The 20,335-nt window shown below is 50.6% G+C and overlaps 10 protein-coding genes across 10 annotated transcripts; 6 read left to right on the top strand and 4 right to left on the bottom strand.

Annotated features, from left to right (window-relative positions):
- Positions 1-815: 815 nt before the first annotated feature.
- On the bottom strand, positions 816-2,633 carry COCVIDRAFT_18870 (hypothetical protein; the record flags this gene model as incomplete). The annotated part of the gene is made up of 2 exons (XM_014697734.1): positions 816-1,890; positions 2,011-2,633. The coding sequence occupies 2 exons, from the start codon at positions 2,631-2,633 to the stop codon at positions 816-818; spliced, it is 1,698 nt and encodes a 565-aa protein (XP_014553220.1).
- A 2,067-nt stretch (positions 2,634-4,700) lies between these two features.
- Positions 4,701-6,828, top strand: COCVIDRAFT_108168 (hypothetical protein; the record flags this gene model as incomplete). Its single annotated transcript, XM_014697778.1, has 3 exons — positions 4,701-5,419; positions 5,502-6,183; positions 6,319-6,828. 3 exons carry the CDS (start codon positions 4,701-4,703, stop codon positions 6,826-6,828), a joined length of 1,911 nt encoding a protein of 636 aa, XP_014553264.1.
- Positions 6,829-7,610: 782 nt separating this feature from the next.
- Positions 7,611-8,079, top strand: COCVIDRAFT_29551 (hypothetical protein; the record flags this gene model as incomplete). Its single annotated transcript, XM_014697777.1, has 2 exons — positions 7,611-7,836; positions 7,991-8,079. The coding sequence occupies 2 exons, from the start codon at positions 7,611-7,613 to the stop codon at positions 8,077-8,079; spliced, it is 315 nt and encodes a 104-aa protein (XP_014553263.1).
- Positions 8,080-8,140: 61 nt separating this feature from the next.
- On the bottom strand, positions 8,141-8,374 carry COCVIDRAFT_108216 (hypothetical protein; the record flags this gene model as incomplete). Its single annotated transcript, XM_014697776.1, has 1 exon — positions 8,141-8,374. One exon carries the CDS (start codon positions 8,372-8,374, stop codon positions 8,141-8,143), a length of 234 nt encoding a protein of 77 aa, XP_014553262.1.
- A 142-nt stretch (positions 8,375-8,516) lies between these two features.
- Positions 8,517-9,986, top strand: COCVIDRAFT_108186 (hypothetical protein; the record flags this gene model as incomplete). The annotated part of the gene is made up of 2 exons (XM_014697775.1): positions 8,517-9,677; positions 9,729-9,986. The coding sequence occupies 2 exons, from the start codon at positions 8,517-8,519 to the stop codon at positions 9,984-9,986; spliced, it is 1,419 nt and encodes a 472-aa protein (XP_014553261.1).
- Positions 9,987-10,340: 354 nt separating this feature from the next.
- On the top strand, positions 10,341-10,735 carry COCVIDRAFT_108196 (hypothetical protein; the record flags this gene model as incomplete). Its single annotated transcript, XM_014697774.1, has 3 exons — positions 10,341-10,380; positions 10,455-10,524; positions 10,603-10,735. 3 exons carry the CDS (start codon positions 10,341-10,343, stop codon positions 10,733-10,735), a joined length of 243 nt encoding a protein of 80 aa, XP_014553260.1.
- A 445-nt stretch (positions 10,736-11,180) lies between these two features.
- On the top strand, positions 11,181-13,094 carry COCVIDRAFT_108241 (hypothetical protein; the record flags this gene model as incomplete). The annotated part of the gene is made up of 4 exons (XM_014697773.1): positions 11,181-11,634; positions 11,713-12,553; positions 12,631-12,801; positions 12,872-13,094. The coding sequence occupies 4 exons, from the start codon at positions 11,181-11,183 to the stop codon at positions 13,092-13,094; spliced, it is 1,689 nt and encodes a 562-aa protein (XP_014553259.1).
- A 1,525-nt stretch (positions 13,095-14,619) lies between these two features.
- COCVIDRAFT_54746 (hypothetical protein) lies at positions 14,620-14,955 on the bottom strand (the record flags this gene model as incomplete). Its single annotated transcript, XM_014697772.1, has 1 exon — positions 14,620-14,955. A coding segment is annotated over one exon (336 nt), but the record flags the coding sequence as incomplete, so codon positions are not given.
- Positions 14,956-15,599: 644 nt separating this feature from the next.
- Positions 15,600-17,691, top strand: COCVIDRAFT_40735 (hypothetical protein; the record flags this gene model as incomplete). The annotated part of the gene is made up of 5 exons (XM_014697771.1): positions 15,600-15,649; positions 16,111-16,254; positions 16,309-16,681; positions 16,734-16,817; positions 16,867-17,691. 5 exons carry the CDS (start codon positions 15,600-15,602, stop codon positions 17,689-17,691), a joined length of 1,476 nt encoding a protein of 491 aa, XP_014553257.1.
- A 1,060-nt stretch (positions 17,692-18,751) lies between these two features.
- Positions 18,752-20,243, bottom strand: COCVIDRAFT_40734 (hypothetical protein; the record flags this gene model as incomplete). The annotated part of the gene is made up of 3 exons (XM_014697770.1): positions 18,752-18,889; positions 18,955-20,103; positions 20,145-20,243. 3 exons carry the CDS (start codon positions 20,241-20,243, stop codon positions 18,752-18,754), a joined length of 1,386 nt encoding a protein of 461 aa, XP_014553256.1.
- Between the last annotated feature and the right edge of the window lie 92 nt (positions 20,244-20,335).

Below are 20,335 nucleotides of genomic sequence, written 5' to 3'. Positions count from 1 at the left end.
TGAGCAGAGTGAGGGCAGTCAGCGACGTCAGCGCGCGCCGCCAACGTGCACGAAGTGCCACGTTCAAGGCCACACAAGAACTCAGTGTAGAGCTAGATAACAAATTATATTCTTTAAGTCTTGTCTAATTTTATTGCGTTGTTGTGGATCAATTGCGCAGAACGTCGCGCCGGGTTTGGTGAGGTGGCCCATTAACTGATCCGGCCCACTTACTGATCCTTGACGTTACCTTTCGTGGTTATGTAATGCCTTGCCATTGTTCAAGTTGCCATTGAAGGCCGACGCGTGAAACATAGCTTGCCTAGTGTATTCAATGGTGTGAACATGACTTTCAAAACGGTCGATGCGGCAACAGGCCCCTCGTGTGCATGCTTGGTGCATATCTCCTCAAGCTACTAGGTAGCTAGAGACGAGGTCACGATTGGGGTAATCAAATCAGACGTCGCACGGACAGCCACTGAAAGACAGGCAGACCCTTGGCATCGTCGTTTGGCACCACCCACACAGCCCTGTTCAGCCGCGCGACTCCGTAATTATGGTAAGCCTAGTAGTGTACACAATGTCATCTCAAGGCCCCACGTACGCTTACAGCCGATCATTCTGGGAATTAACTCATGCATTGCCATTGGTAACGGAGCCATTGCTAATAGGCCCACGGATGCATTGATAAGCAACATTTCAATCGAGATATATATCAAAACACCGCCGCCTAGCCAGGCCGTCAGGTGCGACCCGAGTGTGTAGTATGCTCTTTGCCCCAGTCCTGTCCGTAAGAATAGTACAAGTTCCGAACGCCATGCGCTAAAGTCAAAGTCCTAGTTACTCCATGCCGCATTCCATATAACATGACCTATGTCTCGTGCAGTATTTACTGTGTCAACCACCCTGCCTAGCAAGGAGGGTGGCAACGGCTCTTCCTCTTCGTCTCCAAACGGCATAAACATGCCCGATGGCGTCCTTCGAAGTTGGCTACTTTGCAACGATGCTGATGATTCGCTGCGTCGAAATGAGTAAGGCTCAGAGCCTGTTGATGTACTTGATCGGTTTGTGCCGTATGCACTGGCAGGATCAAAATACTCTTCGCCCTCTTCGTCATCCTCGGCAAGCAGAAAGTTGCGTGAGGGATTCGAAGGCTTCAGTGTTTCTGAAGATGGCGATGGAGACAGCCCACGCGGCTTCCAGAATCCAAGCGAATGTGATTGCTGCGTCTCAGGGACATCTGGTGAGTCGGTGCGATACTTGAGCGTGGTCGATGGTAGCTTGGCAATGGTCTTGTTGTCACCGCTGATGCTGGCTGTCGACGCGGTGCGCGACAACGGCTTCTTTCTACGTGATCGCTTCATCATGACGACGCCTTCGTCCGACGAAGAATCATTGTCCTGGTACTTTGCCCAGGGATTGTGGTTGCAGTCGTCCTCTTCATCGTCGGCGTCTTTGCACTCGACGGCAATGCACTGCTCTACCTTGTCGTCGAATCGGATGTGGCGCTTTTCTCCGTGATCCGGCGTGTGCAGCTCCGAGGTGGACTTTGAAGAAAAGTAGTCGGTTCCTTCTGAAAAGTGGCCTCGGGACAGGGTGGATGATGTGGGGAAGTCGGGAGTGACTCGGCCGATGATTGGTCGGGGTCTCCGCAGGTCCAGCGTCACACCGGTTGTTCGCTGGGCCTGCACCGACTCGGCCGCTTGCTGGACCAACGACGACGACGAAATTGACTTTTGCAGCATGGCCTCGGACATGCTCCGCTTCTTGAGAATCGGCTTCTTGACGCCATTGACAAACGAATTCGTCTTGGACAGGCGGCTTTGCGGCTCTGAATTTTGCTGTGAGAAGAAGCGGTTGGACGCGGGCTGCAGTGGGCCGTAGAGCCATGTCACGTCGACGTCCTTGAGCCTGAGCGATTGGTTAGCCAGGGCACAGGACACGAGAAAAAAAAACCTGCAAGTAGGGCGCACGGATGGGGGTTGATCGACACCCCTGCCGTGGCTGCCGATCGAAATCATCAGCACTCACCAATTCAGTGTTTCGGGCGACACCGTCTTTAGCTTAAACTGGGCCTTGGCCCACGTTCGCCACGAGGCATTTTCCAGTCTAGAGCGCTCGCCGTAGACGTTGCGGTGCTCGACAATGTGCCGCCACGACGACCAAATGTCTTCTTCCCGCCACTCGTACGAGAGGTAGTCGACATGGTGTGAGGGCTCCTTGCGCACGGCCGTGTCATCCTCGGACATTGGCATAGGGTCCGGCGTGGTTAGCGGTGAGTCGGGCGAAAAGCCCTCCGTGGGCGAAGGTGAGGGTGGCGCCGGGGAGTGCATCGAAGCACTCGTGGGTTTTGATGAGGCTGCATCGGTCGACAGCGTGCTCTTGTCGTGCTGGCGAGCCGAGCTGTAGTTGGGAAACGACAGGCCATCGTCGTCGCTGCCCGAGTCGTCCGACTTTATGTCGAGCGACAGGCTGCTGCAGGGCGTCGAGTAGAGCGAGGAGGTGCGCGAGGAGCTCAGCGAGGGCGAGCGCAGGTCGGGCAGCGAGTACTGGTTCTTGCGGAGCGGCGAGTAGGCGTCGTAGGCGAGCGACGACGACGAGGGCGAGCGTTGGAAGGGCGCGGCGTCTCGGGGGAGCGACAGCATGGCCGTCATGACTTTTGGCAGGCGTGGAGAGCCTCAATATCAATCACAGGGTCTGCCACACGGCGTCGACAGAGCTGGGCCGGGTGGTGGTTGTCGACATGCGGCTCGGAGCGGCGAGGCGGTCCAGGTATATTTGGGGCGTTGGGACGGCGGGGAGAGATCGGGGAGAGGCTTCGCAGGGCGGGGAAGTCGTCGACGCCGGGGCAGAACAGGGCAGGGCGTTGCAGGGCGGGTAAGGGGATTCGCAGGCGGCTTGGGGAGGGAGGACTGGAGAATTGAAGGTTTGGATATGGATGGCAATAGTGCGCAAAGCTTCGACCCAGACCGTCACCTACCGACGACGCAGCGACGCAGCAGGCTAGCCGCAACCCCGCAAGCCCGGGACTGCGCCCTGGCAAATCGGACGCCCTTCACCCACTGTCCATACGCGTTGACGGGCTCCACAGCGTTGCGTCCTGCTATCCAGTAGCTGCAGCCCAGGCCTGTCCGCTTGATCGGCATGCAGCCCAACAGATTGAAGGACTCGGAAGCCTAGACCGCTGCTAGGTGCAGTCGTCTTGACAACGCGCCTCGCCGCCTGCCTCTGCGCGCCCCGTGGCCGGGGGATGCATGCCGTATACTGCGTACCTACGCTGCAGCGCCGCCGAGCGCCCCCTTCTCCGACCAGGAGCGTTGAAGCCTCGCGCTGTGCGGGCGGGCGGATGACCTCACGAGACACACGAGGGCGAGGCCGGGGGAACCAGTTTGCGCTGCGAGCAGAGCAAAAACAACTCCCACCCCCAGCTCCACGACATGCCGCGGCCGCCTTGCGCTCCAGTCCAATATGCAATGCGACGCATGCCCGCCTCACTAGCCCTCGACCTAGCTTCTCAACACCAAGCCACTGCTCGCAACTGCGACACCGATACCCAGCGATATGACGAAAACCATCCACAGCCCTCTGCCAAACGCCTGCTCCTCCGCATCTGCTTCGACCTCTCGGCGTTGGCGAACCTGTGGGGAATGACGTTGAGGCCGCAGTGCAGCAATTCAACAAAGCAAATCCGCCTGCTGTTCGAGCCCGGGAGGACCCCGGATCCACCTCAAGGGCCCTTATCGGTGCCGTATCCTGCATGTGCTGCGCCAATACGACATTGAGCCCATCACGTAAATGTACATATCTCTCTAGACATCCCCTCTTTTCTCAATCTCGACGCCTGGAGCGGGCTCAGCTCCTGCTGGAACGCGCGAAGAACGAGCCAACTATGGGGTATGATTTCAGTGGATACGGCACCCCTTCATGAATCATGGCCGTGTTTGAAGAGAAAAAAAAACCACTCACTTTCGACCAAGGCTTTTCACGCGAGCTGCTGCATTGCCCAACCATCACTCGTACTACCAAGTACACACCCACACCCATCCCTTCCTTGCTCTTCTCCCGTCGAGGCGCTCCCAAAGGCGGTACATACTACTTTTCCTGTGTGCCATGTGTGTTACGTAATACACGTTCCGTTCCGCGGTCTTCCAGCCGCATCCCACGCGTATAGCTGTCCCTTGACTTCTGGGAATACTCACGGCAGTAGTTGAAAGGCGATAAGGTCTGTAGCGACTATGGAACTCGTGGATAGACGTTGACAGCCTGTGGAACGTTGTACGGCAGCCTTGGACCCACCCTGCGGTGGCGCCCAGACGTAGGGCTGATCAACCGTTTGGAGCAGCCACAAAGCCTTGACATGTCCGGCTCGCATGTAGCAACGATTGTATACACATTCGCATCTCATGGCGTGCTCTTTACAAGGGGCGTCTAGGCCCTGTGTCTGTGGCTTAAGACTTCTGCCGACAGATTGGTCAGCGCTCAATCGATCCAAGTGACAACTCTGCAAGGGTCTGGCACTGGTGCAAATGACGTTGGTTCGGTCTTCGTCGTTCTAAAGCCCCGAATCGCGCGAGGCTTTCCTATTATTTCCAAGATCGTACTCGCGTGCGACAAAAAAGTCAGAGCCACTGTTTCGCCCGCCGTTACCTATGTATATACTACATGCCGCCGCGGTGCTACCGTGAGTGTTTGTTTTTCCCGTCATCCAACGACAATTCGACATGACTTCCACCTACGACACCACAGCCCCCGCCGGGGGGACCCTGCCAGAGACGAATGCGCAACTGCCTGACAAAGACCTGAATGTGTCCACACCATCGAGCGATCTCAGCATTACAGCACCAGACAACACAGTACAAGGAGATCAGCAAGACATACAGGAGAAAGATGCTGCCGTGGGCGGCACTGGTGACGCAGCTGCAGGACTTGGCGCACAGGACGATGAGCGCCCACCGAGAACGAAACTACAGATCGCTTTGATCATGTTCTCGCTAGCCGTCGCCATCCTTCTCGTGGCCCTGGATGTCACCATCGTCACGACGGCCTTGCCTACAATTTCGGAACAGTTCAAAAGTGCTGCAGGATACACATGGATTGGTACGGCATATCTCATTGCTCAGTCGGCAGCCGCGCCAATCTGGGGTAAAGTCTCGGACATCTTTGGTAGGAAGCCCGTCTTACTGCTCACCAACGCCATATTCTTTGTCGGCTCCCTCCTCGCTGGAGTTGCCGTCGATATGGATATGCTGATTGCTGCACGGGTAATTCAAGGCATTGGTGGCGGTGGCCTGACCATTCTGGTCAACATTACCATCTCTGACCTTTTCTCTGTGCGCGACCGAGGCGCATACTATGGTATGATTGGCGGAGTCTGGGCACTGGCAAGTTCACTCGGACCCGTCGTTGGAGGATTGTTTACGCAAAAGGTCTCCTGGAGATGGTGAGTGACACTCATGCATGCATGCATATATGCATGCCACGGTACATGCGTGAAACCTGTACTGACTTTGCTCTTACCACAGGTGCTTCTACATTAATCTTCCACTTGATGGACTTGCATTCTTCATTCTCTTCTTTTTCCTCGATGTCAGAACGCCTAAAACCCCACTGCGTGAGGGCCTCAAAGCTGTTGATTGGCTAGGCTCACTCGCCATGGTAGGCGGTGTCATCATGCTGTTGCTGGGACTGGAATTTGGTGGTATCACACACCCCTGGGATTCTGCAACCGTTTTGTGTCTCATCATCTTCGGAGCGGTGGTTATTGGCATCTTTTTCCTCATTGAGTGGCGGGTAGCACCCTATCCCCTGATGCCTCTAGATCTTTTCTCAAAACGGTCAAACCTAGCTGCCTTGGCCGTCTGCTTCTTTCACGCATTCGTATTCATCAGCGGCAACTACTTCCTCCCGCTCTACTTCCAGGCTGTTCTGGGAGCTACACCGATCCTTTCGGGTGTCTATCTCCTGCCACAAGCGGTATCGCTGTCAATACTCTCGGCGATTACCGGTATCTTTATCAAGAAAACCGGTCAGTACCTGCCAATGATCTGGCTCGGCATGTTTATGATGACTCTGGGCTTTGGATTGTTTATCGATCTCAACGTCAATTCATCCTGGGCCAAGATCATCATCTACCAAATCATTGCAGGTATCGGCATCGGACCGAACTTTCAAAGCCCCCTCATTGCTCTGCAAAGTCTCGTGCCGGTAAGTTCCTCCACCAGTCCGTGCCTCGGGTCGCTTATGCATACCTCATTGCGAAGCTGTACGCAGGGAGCGGGGTTGCGCCCTTGGCCATGATTACTGCTGCAACTAGTACACCGATGCTAACAAGCTTTGCAGAAACGAGACATTGCTACTGCGACCGCCACTTTTGGGTTTGTTCGCAACCTTGGATCAGCAATTTCGGTTGTTGTGGGCGGTGTGGTGTTTAACAATCAGATGAAATTAAAACAACCCGAACTGGCTGCTGCACTGGGCGCACAACGAGCATCGGCGTTTGGTGGAGGCTCTGCGGGTGCAAATGTAGGTCTCATCCAAGCTCTGCCCACCGACCAAAAGTTTGTGGCCAGAAAGGCGTTTGGAGACTCATTAAGCACCATGTGGATACTATACGTTGCATTCGCTGCCGCGGGGCTAGTAGTCAGTTTCTTGATCGGTCGTAATAAGCTCGACAAGCAGCATGAGGAAACTAAGACTGGACTCGAGGTCGAGAGGACCAAGAGGCTAGAAAGGGAAGCTGAGCGAGCTGAAAGGCGAAAGAAGAGAGCTAGCAAAGGCTCACTACCTATTGACCCAGAAGTACAAGCAACCGACGCTGGAAAGGAAAAGGACAAGGAAATCACTGCATGATTTGTGTGTGATTGAATTCAAGGGTTTGCATTAGCGTTGCATCATGGCCGGAGTTTTGTTCCATGAATTTGGAGGCTTTTGTGGCCAAAAGAATTGTACATATCCAATACTGAAGCATGATAGGCAGATGCTTATTTACATAATAAGATTAACACTAATGGAGTGGCAGCTCTATCTAATCGATTTTGCGAGGTGTATATCGAGACCGAGATGATCATCGGTTTGAGGGTCTTGTCCTCGTGGCTCAGAGAGACTGTTACATTGTAATGTGTGTCTTTATTGGAGGTGGGAAAAAGAAAACTATTCCACCTTCTGATAAGTAAGCTCATCTTAAGTCGAAAAAAACAACCACCACAATGCTCAATCGTGTCAAAGACAAAAGCAGCCCGGAATTGATGTTTGTCCGCCATTGCATTGCAGTATCCATGCATCTAAGTGATGATCATTATAGCAATAGAAAGACAGTACAAATTGGAAGTGTTCAAACAGAGATAATGCTAATAAACTTACCAAGAAGCTTGGTAAATTTACCTGAGAGCAAAAAGAAATATTTATGACGATTATGCGTCACTCGCCTGCCACAAGTGATGATACGGTGTCACGTGCACTGGCCGCCAATCGCAGCGGATCCCATTCAAAGCTCACCAGCACCGACGCTCGCGCGCATCCACACCACCGCCGACGCCAATTACCGTACCAGGACCGCTTGGATTGCTCTCTACAGAGCATCTCCGATAGATCGACGTGATTCATCCGCCCGCGCACACCTCGCCGCCGCCGCAATGCCGACACCCGAGTCCGAACTCTTTCTCGCCAAAAAGCCTAAGGTTGCGCCAACCTTTGATGGCGTCGACTACGAGGACAACAAGGCATTGAAGGCTGCACAGGACGCCATTATTAGGGAGCAGTGGGTCAGGAGCATGATGGCGAGGTTAGTTCGGGAAGAGATGGGCAAATGCTACCGGAGGGAGGGAGTCAACCATTTAGAGAAGTGTGGACATTTGCGAGGTACGCTTTACTTCTAAATATTTTGAATGATCTATTGTGGTGTTTGAGAGCTTGGAGAAAATGACGTGGGGGTTCAGAGTTGATAACATGGGTGCCGAGACTTGGTGCAGAGTGCAAACGCGGGCATGGAACACGGCTGACAATGGCTATACAGAGCGATACTTTGAGCTCCTCAAGGATGCAAAGGTCAAGGGATACCTCTTCGCACAACAAAACTACGTCGACGAGGCGCTCAAGCGATAGACGAATCCGGAACGAACAATGGGTGTACACATGATTACACGTATGCCAGGCGAACCATATGTTACCGAACAACAACAGGAAACAGCACGAGGACAATGCAGAGGTCGGGTTTCTGGCGATTGATGGGCATTGTGAGGAGAGATGCGACAGTCTTCTTTACAGGCGAATCTGTACATAAGCGTGCCGGATGAGAGGCTGATGTAGCACGAATTACAGGAACCCAATTCTTAACTGCAAGGGTACAATTTACAATTATTTGAACTGACGTGATTCTTTGTAAAATATATACATACATTGTCGAGTCCTGGTTATGCTCATTGTTTCTCGTAGTAACCTCTGGTCATGGTATGATGAGGCCAAGGCTCACTCACTGCACCCCCCCACTGCCGCGTACCTGTATCGGCCGCTCCCAACCGTAGCAACCAACACCCAGCAAGATGCCCTTTCCGTTCGTGCTGCCGACTACATCAATTATATCCTTTACCGAATACTTCAATAGTAGTACACATCCCTCACTACCAAACTGTGCGACGACTGCGCGGGGTGTTCTTCGCGACGTGCTAAAGCGGCACAAGCGCATACCGCCTTCCTCACAAGCATCCAACTTCTCAACTGTAATATCCGCGCTTAATGACTATATACCATACCTGTTTGCACTGGACGCCGGTCTGAGTGGCGCAAGCTGCGCGGGAGAAGAGATCGACCTGGTGCTGGTCAAAGAGCTGGAAGTAGAATGGCGCTCGACACTAGGATCCTCAATACCAGGGCGCGAGCCTGCAAGAGTCAAGCTGAAGAGTCTCGACAGTGAGCTGTGCTACACTCTGTCGACATTGGCCTACGTCTACAGCCTCCAAGCCCGAGCACAGCTACACACTCTCTACAATGCAACCCTACCGTCCCCCGAACAACGGGCAACGGCGATTGGTGCCGCCATGAAGCACTTTCTCGAAGCAAATTCGATACACACATATCTATTCAATCGCTCTGGGCAGTATAGTTCACAGCCTGCAGCTGTTGATATTTCAACGGCTGTGCTGGGGGCGCTTGCAGAGCTCACCATGGCCGAGGCCACCCTAATCACGGTCTTGAAAGACGACCCCTACCCAAGTGTTGTGATAGAGGATAGGAACAAACAAAGCAAAGACTGGATGTTCAGGGGCGTGGAAATTCCCAAAGTCCGCGCGCACTTGTTTGCTCGGCTGTGTCTTGCTTCTGCCGAACACGCTGCGAAAGCCCAAGCTATGCTTGGGCGCTCAACAAAGATCAGCGATGATTTAATCAAGTACGTGGATGATTTGAGACGGACTGCCAAGGGAAAGGCATGTCGTTTTCTCGCCTGTGATGCCGAAGCAGGAGGCAAAACTGGAGAGGGTATTGCGTGGCTACGTGGTGCGAAGAAAGAACTGGGGTTCGCAGCGCTAGGTGTAGAAGAAGACAAAAAGACTTCAGGTTTCTCTAAACTGAAGAAAGAGTGGCAAGAGAAGCGCGAGGACCGCAAGATTGAAAAGGGGGTAGACTGGGGCACTGATGCAGGGAAATTTGAAGAGGGAAGGATAGTCGATATGCTACTGAAGAAGTGGGAGAAGCAGAACGACACGGTAATTTTCTTCTATGTACATCTACACAAGTCATGTTGCTAACACCTATAGGTTGGCGTTCAACTCGTTCCTCCTTCAGAGCCACTACTCGCAAGTATGCCTTCGGGCCGAGAATATCATACGACAAAGATGTTTGTTGTACCAGCACTCGATGAGCATGCACTCGTCCGTATGAGGGCGCCTCCTGACCCAAGCGAAGCGTTCGAGGGCAACGAAGATGACAGCGCAGACGAGGATGAGCGGGACGCTCCGGCTGGAGCGTTCCCAGGAATAAAGGCAGACTATACTCCGAGTACCAGTTATTACTGACTGTCCGGATCTAGAATCTAGTCAATGTAGAGTCGGTATCCACTACGGAATGTTTCCGTTGTACAGCCACGTCTGCGTGGGTTGTACGTATCTCTTCCCATTGCCTTGGGTTACTTTAACGTCTAGGGTCGCCATATCTATTTCACCAACCAGAACTAAATGTGTGATCTAACCATTTTACACATTCAAAAGTCTATCACGTCGAGACCCAAGTAAGCGCATATTGCTTGGCTTCCAAACTGCCTATCTGGTTCTCGCTATCACCAACCAATACTAGTGAAACAATAAGACCGAAGCTTACCACAACAGTCGTACGACCAGCATGCACCAACTGACATCACCTCAAACAACACCATGCGATGGAAGCACACCCATATTCACACCAGCATGCCGAGTCTCAACGACCCTTTTTGCCAATTTGGACCTGATATACTCTGAACACCTCGGTTCGCTACAGTACGCGTTCAGACAAAGCACCCCGCCCCCATAATTTTACATTGGGTACACAAGCTCTTAGTGTTTGTGTACACAGCTTAGCGTCTGTGAGCCCTTGACACACAAACCCTGGCGGCCGAGCATCCCCCCCCGCACATCACTGCAACTGATAAAGAGATAGGCGAGAGCGACGCTATCCTTTCGCATCCAATCGTCCACCTGCGTCGCTCTGTTATCACCGACCTCGTCGCTCTCAACGAAGTACGCGTTCGACCACCCCGGTATCGCTCGGGGCACTGATAATGCCAAAGTAGAGTGTACTCCCGGTGTGTGGGTCTCTGTGGGATGTCCTACCCACCGCGCGCATCTATACACAGTAGGCGGGAGAGAAGAGGTTAGTTTGGAAAGACGAGCAAGGGATATGCCGGAACTTTGCGCACTATGCTGCGATGGGTTGAAGCGTATAGAGTACATGCAGGTATGGTAATTCCGCTCTTGAATGTATAGGTGCCTATACATATATATTAATATAGCTTTTTTTGTGGGCGTTATTCTCTAAACTGCTGGGAGCTGCAACAACGTTGCGAGACGAGATCTTTGTATATCAACCTCCCTACCTCTTTTTTTTTCCCTATGAGCAAAAGGGAAAGAACAAGGTCAAAAAGGTTGTGTTGTTTGATTTGATACAACTGGAAATTTTTTGTTCTTTAATTGATCTTTTTTATTTTCCTGTACGAGTATATGAATGCTACAAGGACAATGACGACGCTTAAGATCCGTCTTGTGGCCGAGGAGCCCGTGACATCGATGACACCGGACGACGATAACCCCTACGATGCAAAACAGCCCTACAACGCAGACGAAGAGGCGCTGGCAGCACTAGGATACAAATCTGAATTCAAGAGAGAGTTTTCGCTCTACGCCACGTGCGCCGTGAGCTTTGCAATCCTAGGGCTTCTCCCGAGTTTTGCATCGACACTCTTTTTCAGCATGGGATACGCGGGTACCGCAGGCATGGCTTGGGGGTGGCCGATAGCAATGATTGGCATTCAGTGCGTGGCTCTGAGCATGGCAGAGCTGTGCAGCAGTATGCCCACCAGCGGAGGAATGTACTATGCAGCTGCTGTGCTGGCGCCTCCAGCGTGGGCGCCATTTGCATCGTGGGTTACGTGCTGGAGTAATTGGCTGGTGCAGATTACGGGGGCTCCTTCTGGTACGTTTCTTTTTTTTTTCAACCCGCATATTTTGAAGTTTTAGGGATTAGTCGTGTGCTGACTATGTGGGCATTCAGTGAACTACGGCATCTCATCCATGATTCTGGCAGCGGCGAGTATTACCAATCCGTCCTACAAACCAAGCAACCTCCACACTTTTCTGCTCGCATCCTGTATCATGATTATCCACGGCGTCATCTCCTCGATGCCGACGCGGTGGCTCGCACAATTCAACTCTGCAGGCTCGACTTTCAACTTCCTCGCCGTCGTCGCTGTCCTCATTATGATTCCCGCCGGCACTGACCGCCCTGAGCGCGGCCTCTCGCGTTTCACCCCTTCGACCGAAGTCTGGGGCACTATCCACCAGGGCACGTCGTTCCCGCCGGGTATCTGCGTGCTCATGTCGTTTATCGGTGTCATTTGGACCATGTCCGGAATCAGCGCGCCCTTCCATCTCTCCGAGGAATGCTCAAATGCAAATGTCGCGGCGCCCCGCGCTATCATTGCTACGTCGAGTATCGGTGGCGTGCTCGGATGGGCCCTGCAGCTTGTCGTTGCGTACACCGTCGTTGATATCCCCGCTGTCATTGCGTCGCCGCTCGGCCAGCCCTTTGCTGCGTACCTGATGCAGTGCATGACGCAGAAGATGGCGCTGTGTATCCTTGCGCTGACGGTTATCGCAGGGTTTAGTATGGGACAGGGTTGCATGCTTGCGGCGAGTAGAGTCACGTTTGCGTATGCCCGTGATGGCGTCTTTCCCGGAAGTAACATCTGGAAGGTGGTTAATCCGTATACTAAGACTCCCGTCAATGCTGTGTGGGGAAATGCCGTTATTGGGATTTTTCTTTTAACACTTATTTTCGGTGGCAATCTTGCGGTTGGAGCACTGTTTTCGATTGGCGGTATTGCTGCGTTTACGTGAGTTTTGTCCGAGATGTTTTTTTTGGATGCATAGGGACGATGGGTTTTTTGCTAACGCTTTGGTGTGTTTCCAGATCTTTCACTATTCCTATTGCCATTCGCATCCTCTTTGTTGGAGACCGCTTCCGACCTGGTCCGTGGAACTTGGGCAAGTACTCGATTGCTTGTGGTACTGTCGCCTGCTCTTTTGTCGCTCTCATGATCCCGATTCTCTGCTTCCCCAGTGTCACTGGCAATCAATTGACGTAAAGTATCCTCCTTCCTTTTTTCCAACTACTCTGTTATTCACAAAAGGGAAACTAACAACTACAACAGCGCTAAAACAATGAACTGGACGTCAGTTTGTTACGGCAGCCCAATGTTCATCATCATATGTTGGTGGTTCATCTCTGCGCACAAGTGGTTCACGGGTCCCAAGGTGAATGTTGAGCATATGATGATTGGCCGCGATGTCATCATGGTAGATGGCCAGGAAGTGGCAAGTGATAGCGGTAGTGATGGTGCTAATGTCTCTTCGGATAAGGTTGTCAAATCATGAAATGATACCCATTGATGACTTTTAGCTAGATATCCATTCTTTGGTAGATTACTGTTCTCAATCCTAAGCCGAGATCAACGATAGTTCGAACAATGGTATAATCCGTAAAGCCGTAGGCCTTGAATAAAACACCTATAGAAGATGTCTACGGTTGTTTTACATTAGCTGGGATGAGTAGTTTGCTTCTACTATAAGTACTAATCGTTATGTATAAGATAGGACGTAATAACGTATATAGAGCTAATCATAACTTCTTAGTATCTAGGAAAGGGTTAAAGGCTCAAGGTAGAGTATTCTATAAAGTCTAGAGTAATGAAAGTTTGTTATTAGCGTCAGAGAAAGGAAAGTCTATTATAGTTGAAAAAGAACTTACTATAAAATTAGCTCAATGGCGAGGGCATTCAATTGAACTCCTTGAGAGAATTCCCATGAGACAGTCATATGAATGAATGACTATGATGACTCCAACAACTAGAGCATAACATTCCTCGCCTTCAATTACACCGAAAAAGACAGCAGGATCTTTACGAGCTATCCAGACCTATATAGTTAAACTAAGACTTCGAATAGTCCGAAAGGAGATCTCAGGGTTTACTTGTCACGAGACTTGAACCCAGAGGACGACCTTCGGGGATCCACCGGGCACTCCTCGGGACAGTCCGGTACCGATCACGTGCATAGAAGTATATAATACCCACGAACCATAGGAATACTCCTTAAGGATTCGTCTTCATTCTATTCTTTGATATACTCTGTGGCTACTCGCGAAACACCTCACATCACATTAACAGGCAAACACTGTAGCAAACATATGGCCGACTAGTAACTCTGCCCAGAATCGTCAATGGCAAAGGGCCTGCCGTGATAACAGGGAAATAGCAAGAAATTTCTAGAGAAAAAGTAACAAAGGACTGTCAGTTAAGCTCTGGGTGTGCCTGAACTTGGCTTTTATCTACAACACGAGAAATGCCATACACCAAATAGATCGCCCCCAGACGCTCCAATTGATAGACTCATGAAGTCTTGGGCCATGGAGTTTGTCGGCCCACACTCCAACCATCCAGCATCATCACCTATACCATATATCTCATTCCCCCAAAAGCGTTGCTATGACATGTACCATGCCCCGGCTTTCCTTGTTTATTTACTTCCTGTGCAAGTCTCGGACGTTTGAGCATGAAATGGCGCCGTCAACTAGCAACAGGTAAGTAAGGTCTGGGCAGGAAGTTTCCGTGACAGGGGTTTCCAAAGTGTTCTGATAATGAGAGTACGAATCCCAGTCTTGAAAAAAGCAACCAGGTCAGGTGAATGGGGAGCTGTTTGGTAGCGCGTGGGATGAGAAAGGACCCTGATCACCTGCCACTTTCGCAAACCATCCCCCATCCTCCCTTAACCCCATCCCGTGAAACATCCAGAACTCCCCGAGAAGACGTAGGTCTCGGTTCTCCCCCACTTAGTAAAACGACACGGCCTTTGCATCATTGACTATATGCACTGCCGTACGAGTCAGACTCATACGGCGCTTGAACTCGGTAGTGTACGCAGCGTCAACGAACTCCACGATCTTGTCTATCTTTTTCTCATTTTCGCTCATGGTCAAGGTGAACACGTAATCGTTCATATATTCTCCCGCGTCCGTATCCGCTCGACTGCTGCAATGCCACACGGCTCTCCGTGTCTCAACATCAACGACACTCTCGTCATTGCTGATGATTGAAAAATGAACGGCCCGAAATGCAGAGAGCATTGGCCCCATGAATGTTAGGTAGTCGGTGTTTGAGCGTGGAGGTACTTCCAGTGTAGCTGGCAGGGTGTAGTGAATGCGAATGGGGCTTCGAATGGCCATGATAGCCTGCAAGTCCTACTTGTTGTAGGATTGGATGAAATTGAGCGCCGTAGCGATGAGCTGATCTCGGGTCGGAGTTGTCCGTGACATAATGGAAAGTCATCGGCTGAAGTTCGATGGGCAAAAAGGAAGGGAGTTCTGCGTCAGATTTATTCTGCTGGTCAGAGTATCACGATTGGTACAAAAGTAACGTCTTCCACCCAAAGTTCTGCCGTGCCATACTTACTAATTGATGCATATGCATGTGACATGTTTTTTTCTGGTTGTAACCCATATGGGAGATAGGCGACCTACTCCTGGCATAGCTTAGTCTTCCGGTGAGCAGTATGTTACTGTAGCAGAGAGACAAACTGGCATACCTCGCATGAAGAACTATACTAAATCTAATAAGAACACAGCATATAGTGGGTGGAGCAGAGCGTAAAGCGTAGGAGCTATAGCCTCGGGGATTGCAATAGAGGTTTCCTTGGCTTATAGCATGGCCTAATCTCTAGTCGTATAAGAGTTCTTCTTTAAGGGTCAGGGTCTCCACAAATCGTGAAAGACCAATACAGCAATGGGAGAGCTTGGATTAAATGGACACTACAGAGTAGTTCCGACGCAAAGAACTATGTGCCTCGATGAAATATATTGTACCAACATGGCATATCCATGTTATAATGTCCGAGGAGCTTCCTGGTGTTTTCGGGCAGAATAAACGGCGACTAATGTATGCAAGGACTGGGACAGCAATGTCACGTTGCGTGTCAGGTCTGCAATAGGCTTGACCTTGCTTAGCTTGTCAGACGGGCCGTTACGAAGCGCCTTCGCGGACGCTCCCACAAATGCCGTCCTCGGAGCCATTGAGTTTAAATCCGTTAACCGCGAGGAGGCAGTTGATGTTCACAAACTCCAGACACTAACCCCACTAGCGTGCAAGACTGGGATTGGAGCAACACCAGGGTTAACCTTCTTTAGGCAAAGTCTCGGGCAATAAAGTGTTTTGTTACATGACTACGTATCATCCGGGGAATTTGAGATAACAATTGGGATGCACCACAAGTTTACAACCTTTTTATGAGCTTGTAATCTTCAGAGATTCTTAGAACACTACATTCCAATCATGGAGGACCAAAGTACCAAAGATGACACTGTTGTGTCAAATATTACGAACAATGACAGCATTAACAGCACAGCCGTAGACGATGCTGAGAAGATGATAACGCCAATCGTCGTTGATTGGGACTCACCAAACGACCAGCAGAACCCCATGAATTGGTCGAAGAACAAGAAATGGTCTACTATCGCTCTAGTGGCATACATCACCTTCGTCACGTAAGTTGACCAACAAACGTAGCAGCAAAGCATTCATTAACTGTGCTTCGATAGTTCATTTGGTTCCACTATCTTCGCACCTGGCGTCCCAGAGTTGCTCAGAGAGTTTCACACCACAAGTGATGAGCTCGCAACCTTCATTGTCTCAATTTACGTTCTCGGCTTCTGCGTTGGACCTTTATTCCTTGCGCCACTCAGCGAAGTCTACGGTCGCTTCCCAGTATACTACATTGCCAACATCCTTTTCCTTGTCTTCTCCATTGCATGCGCAGTGAGCTCAGGCATGGGCATGTTCATCTTCTTCCGCCTATGCCAAGGTATCACTGCCTGTCCACCATTGGTTCTTGGTGGAGGAACTATTGGCGATTTGATGGCTCCGGTTGACCGAGGACGGGCCCTTGCTATCTGGTCGATGGGACCTCTACTTGTAGGTCATTCAAATATATTAGGTTAAGGACGGAGCTGACTGGTGATGCTAGGGACCCGTGGTTGGACCTGTGGTTGGCGGCTTCATGGCTCAGAATATTGGGTGGCGTTGGAGCTTTTGGTTTACTGCAATCATGGTGAGAACGGAAACCCGACACGAGAAGGAAGACAGCTGACAACATCTAGACTGGTGTCGGCGTCATCGCTTCACACTTCATCCTACGAGAAACCTATGCACCTACTCTGCTTGGGAAGAAGGCTGCGCGACTTCGAAAAGAAACAGGCGATTCCAATTACAAGTCAAAATTCGATGAAGGCCTTAGCCCAGCGCAACACTTCAAGACGGCTATCATTCGTCCGACCAAGATGTTGTTCTGCTCACCCATTGTCGCCATCCTCGCCCTCAACATGTCAATCATCTACAGCTACCTCTACTTCCTCTTCACAACATTCACATTCGTCTTCCAAGAACAATACCACTTCGATGCCGGGGAGGTTGGCCTTGCATACCTAGGCTTAGGTGTAGGCTTCTTCCTTGGACAATTCAGCGTCGGCAGTGCTGCGGACAAATACTACAAGCGCAAATCCGCCGAAGGACCCACAAAACCCGAACACCGCCTCCCTCCCCTGATTGTCGGTGGATTTTTGATCCCTGCAGGCCTGCTATGGTACGGTTGGACGGCAGAGTATGAGGTGCACTGGATCGTGCCTATCATTGGGACTTCGTTCATCAGCTTCGGCATTATGTGCACTTTCCTTCCTATCCAGATGTACCTCATTGATACATTTGGTGTCTATGCCGCAAGTGCCTTGGCCACGAACACGGTGGCTAGATCGTTGTTCGGAGCCGTCCTGCCATTGGCTGGACGTCGTCTGTACGCTGCTCTTGGACTTGGCTGGGGCAACAGTACCTTGGCTTTCATTGCTCTTGCCATGACCCCAGTTCCCTTCTTATTACTCAAGTATGGAGAGAGAATCAGGACGCACCCAAGGTTTCAAGTTACTTTGTAGACATGCTTGGCAGACGATCACTTTCTGTGTCCCCTTCTTGTCTCGAAAAGAATTTGTGAAATTTATATGTCGACAATATGCGTCTGCGGGATGGTTCACTCTGGATGGATATTTAACCGTACTCAGCTTCGAGCATCGATCAATTTAAAATTCTCCCTTGATAATTCTTTATAATCACAACTCTTACCATTCGCAACAAGACATATCTGAATGTGGTTAAAGCTGCAATAAAGTTTTGATTCATAGCCTCCCTCAAGGACACTAGTCTAAAAGTGGTATCCGCCGAAGTACGTTGGTGTAGGTAAGTCAACCGACCATGGGCTCTCAGCACTGCGCCTAGGCTGGTCATTGGGTCTCCACCTCGGGATCGTTTTTCTTAATTTACTCTGCGAATAATCCCTTAATTTAGATGGTTAGTAGTCTGTTTTATAGCCCTTAATCTAAGCTTTATTTTTGCCTAATATAGTAGTAGGCTAAATCTAATAGATATAAAGTTATTAGCCTACCTACCTTGCTAAGAGTTAGGTCTCTATATTTTACTCTAATTATAGATATCTTCTTACTTATTATAGCTAGCCTATTATCATATAGATAAAAATAAAGCTTAAATCAAGGGCTATAAAATAGACTACTAAACATCTAAATTAAGGGATTATTCGCAGAGTAAATTGAGAAAAACGATCCCGAGGTGGAGACCCAACTTACCACACTAGACCTCTCCACCTTTGATAATATTAGTTTAAAGATAGTAACTTCTTTAAGTACGTTGATGTCCACCCTATGTATAAAAAAGTTCTATATAGTAGTCAAGTATGCTAGAGCGCCGTAGAAAAATGCATTAGGGGGGTTAAAATAGCTACATGCGGACGGAAACCCTAACGCTAAGTCTATTTCGCCACGATTCACCCCCCGAATCGCGCCTCACATAGGTTAGGCCTATCAGGAGAACAACTAACAGTACATTTAATATCCAATACGTTACATACAATTCCACATCATAAAAGATGGGCACATGGAGGTGAACAACGCTCTAATACACTATTCTTTACAAATTTCAGAATCAAAGAAGCTCAGGCGCATCGTCCTTCGGTTTCCAACCAAATAGCTTCAGAACTTTCATATATGTCCCAACGAACACAATCACGAAGCGTAAAGAGAATATCAAAGCCTTGCCTTTCAGACTGTCTACGCTGGGCATCTGTCGTGAGTCGTGGTGGTCAGCCTCAATGTCCTGTCACGGTAGATCGGCTGCTTGCAACGTACCATTTGAGTATCACTTTTCTTGACCCAATCGAATGCACAGGGTATCATAGCCTTCTCATAAACTGCTAGCTGCGCAGTCACATCATCGTCCTTGAGGCGATTGCCTGCTGCCTTGAGGCGTGCCAGGTCCAACAAAGGTCCCAATGCATCTGCTGTGTCGTGAATGGCCTGGTTAGCACCCATGCCTCGCGACGGCAGCATGGGGTGGATTGAGTCGCCGATCAGCCAGACACGGCTGGAGCCAAGGGATTTGTCTTTGGACTGAAGCTCCTGACGCCAGTTGACAGAGGTGGGCTGTGCCGAGCGGACAGGGTAGCTTTGTATGGCATCCTCTTCCAATACGTCTACCAGCCTGAAGTAGCCCTCGTCGGCACCGGACTCGGTCAATCTCTGACGCAAATACGCCTTCTTGTCCTTGATTTTGGCTGCTTCTGTTGGTGAGGGTCCCTCTCGCCAGTTCAAAGCAAACATTAGTGAGGCTTGCGGTTCGTCGTAATCGCCTAGCTCTGAAGTACTCGTACTGGCGTTCTTGGCATCTCTTACGGCAGTCTCAACAGAGACTTTCTCCTTAGTATTTGGAAGGTAAACAGCTGCGAACATGCTTATACTCGCAGTGGTGGTGACAATGGTACCCTTTTCAAGGAAAGGGGCCGGAAGCGTCTGCAGTGTGCTCCGTGGGAGACTACACTTGCCGAGGAAGCCGCCAGCGCCCACGGACTTAACGCCACGAATGTTGTTGAGGCCTAGCTGCTTATTTGCACGGCTTCCACTCCCTTCAGCTGAGATAAGGACGTCGCAGTCTTCGTGTGATCCGTCATCGAAGTGGACTCTTGTGATAGATTCGCCCTGCCCATGATTGCTCTGTACAATCTCGAATCGTACGAACTTCTTGCCGTAGCGCATAAGTCTTTTCTCCTCCAAAGGACTGCGTAGAAACTTGCGAAGTCGTCCTCTTCCGATCGGCGCACTTTTCGAGTACGAGGGGATTTGCCCCATGTCCAGTAGCAGCTCCCAGCGCATGTTGAAGATACATGGTGCAGCAGATGCCCCGAAACCCGACGAACGACCAAAACAGAGGATCAAATCTTTATACTGCTCGTCTGTAAGACAGGCTCGGAACCCGGTAAGAGCATGGGCGCCAAGACGGATCTGGTATCCCGATCAGAGTTTGGATCGTCTCGTTCGAAGACCAGAACATCGATGTCGCCTTGTGATTTGTTGATTAGCCCGTTGGCTAGGCACGAACCAGCGAGACCACCTCCCACAATGATGACTTTCAAAGGTGCCATCTAGACTGTATAGTGTAGGGATGTTGATTACGCAAACAAAGACGCCGTGATCGGGCACAAAACAAATCGTAGCAGAATGTTTAATGGGTAGC

The sequence above is a fragment of the Bipolaris victoriae genome (genome assembly GCF_000527765.1).
Source record: "Bipolaris victoriae FI3 unplaced genomic scaffold scaffold_91, whole genome shotgun sequence".
Classification (NCBI taxonomy): Eukaryota; Fungi; Ascomycota; class Dothideomycetes; order Pleosporales; family Pleosporaceae; genus Bipolaris; species Bipolaris victoriae.
This window is presented reverse-complemented; position numbering and strand designations above follow the sequence as displayed.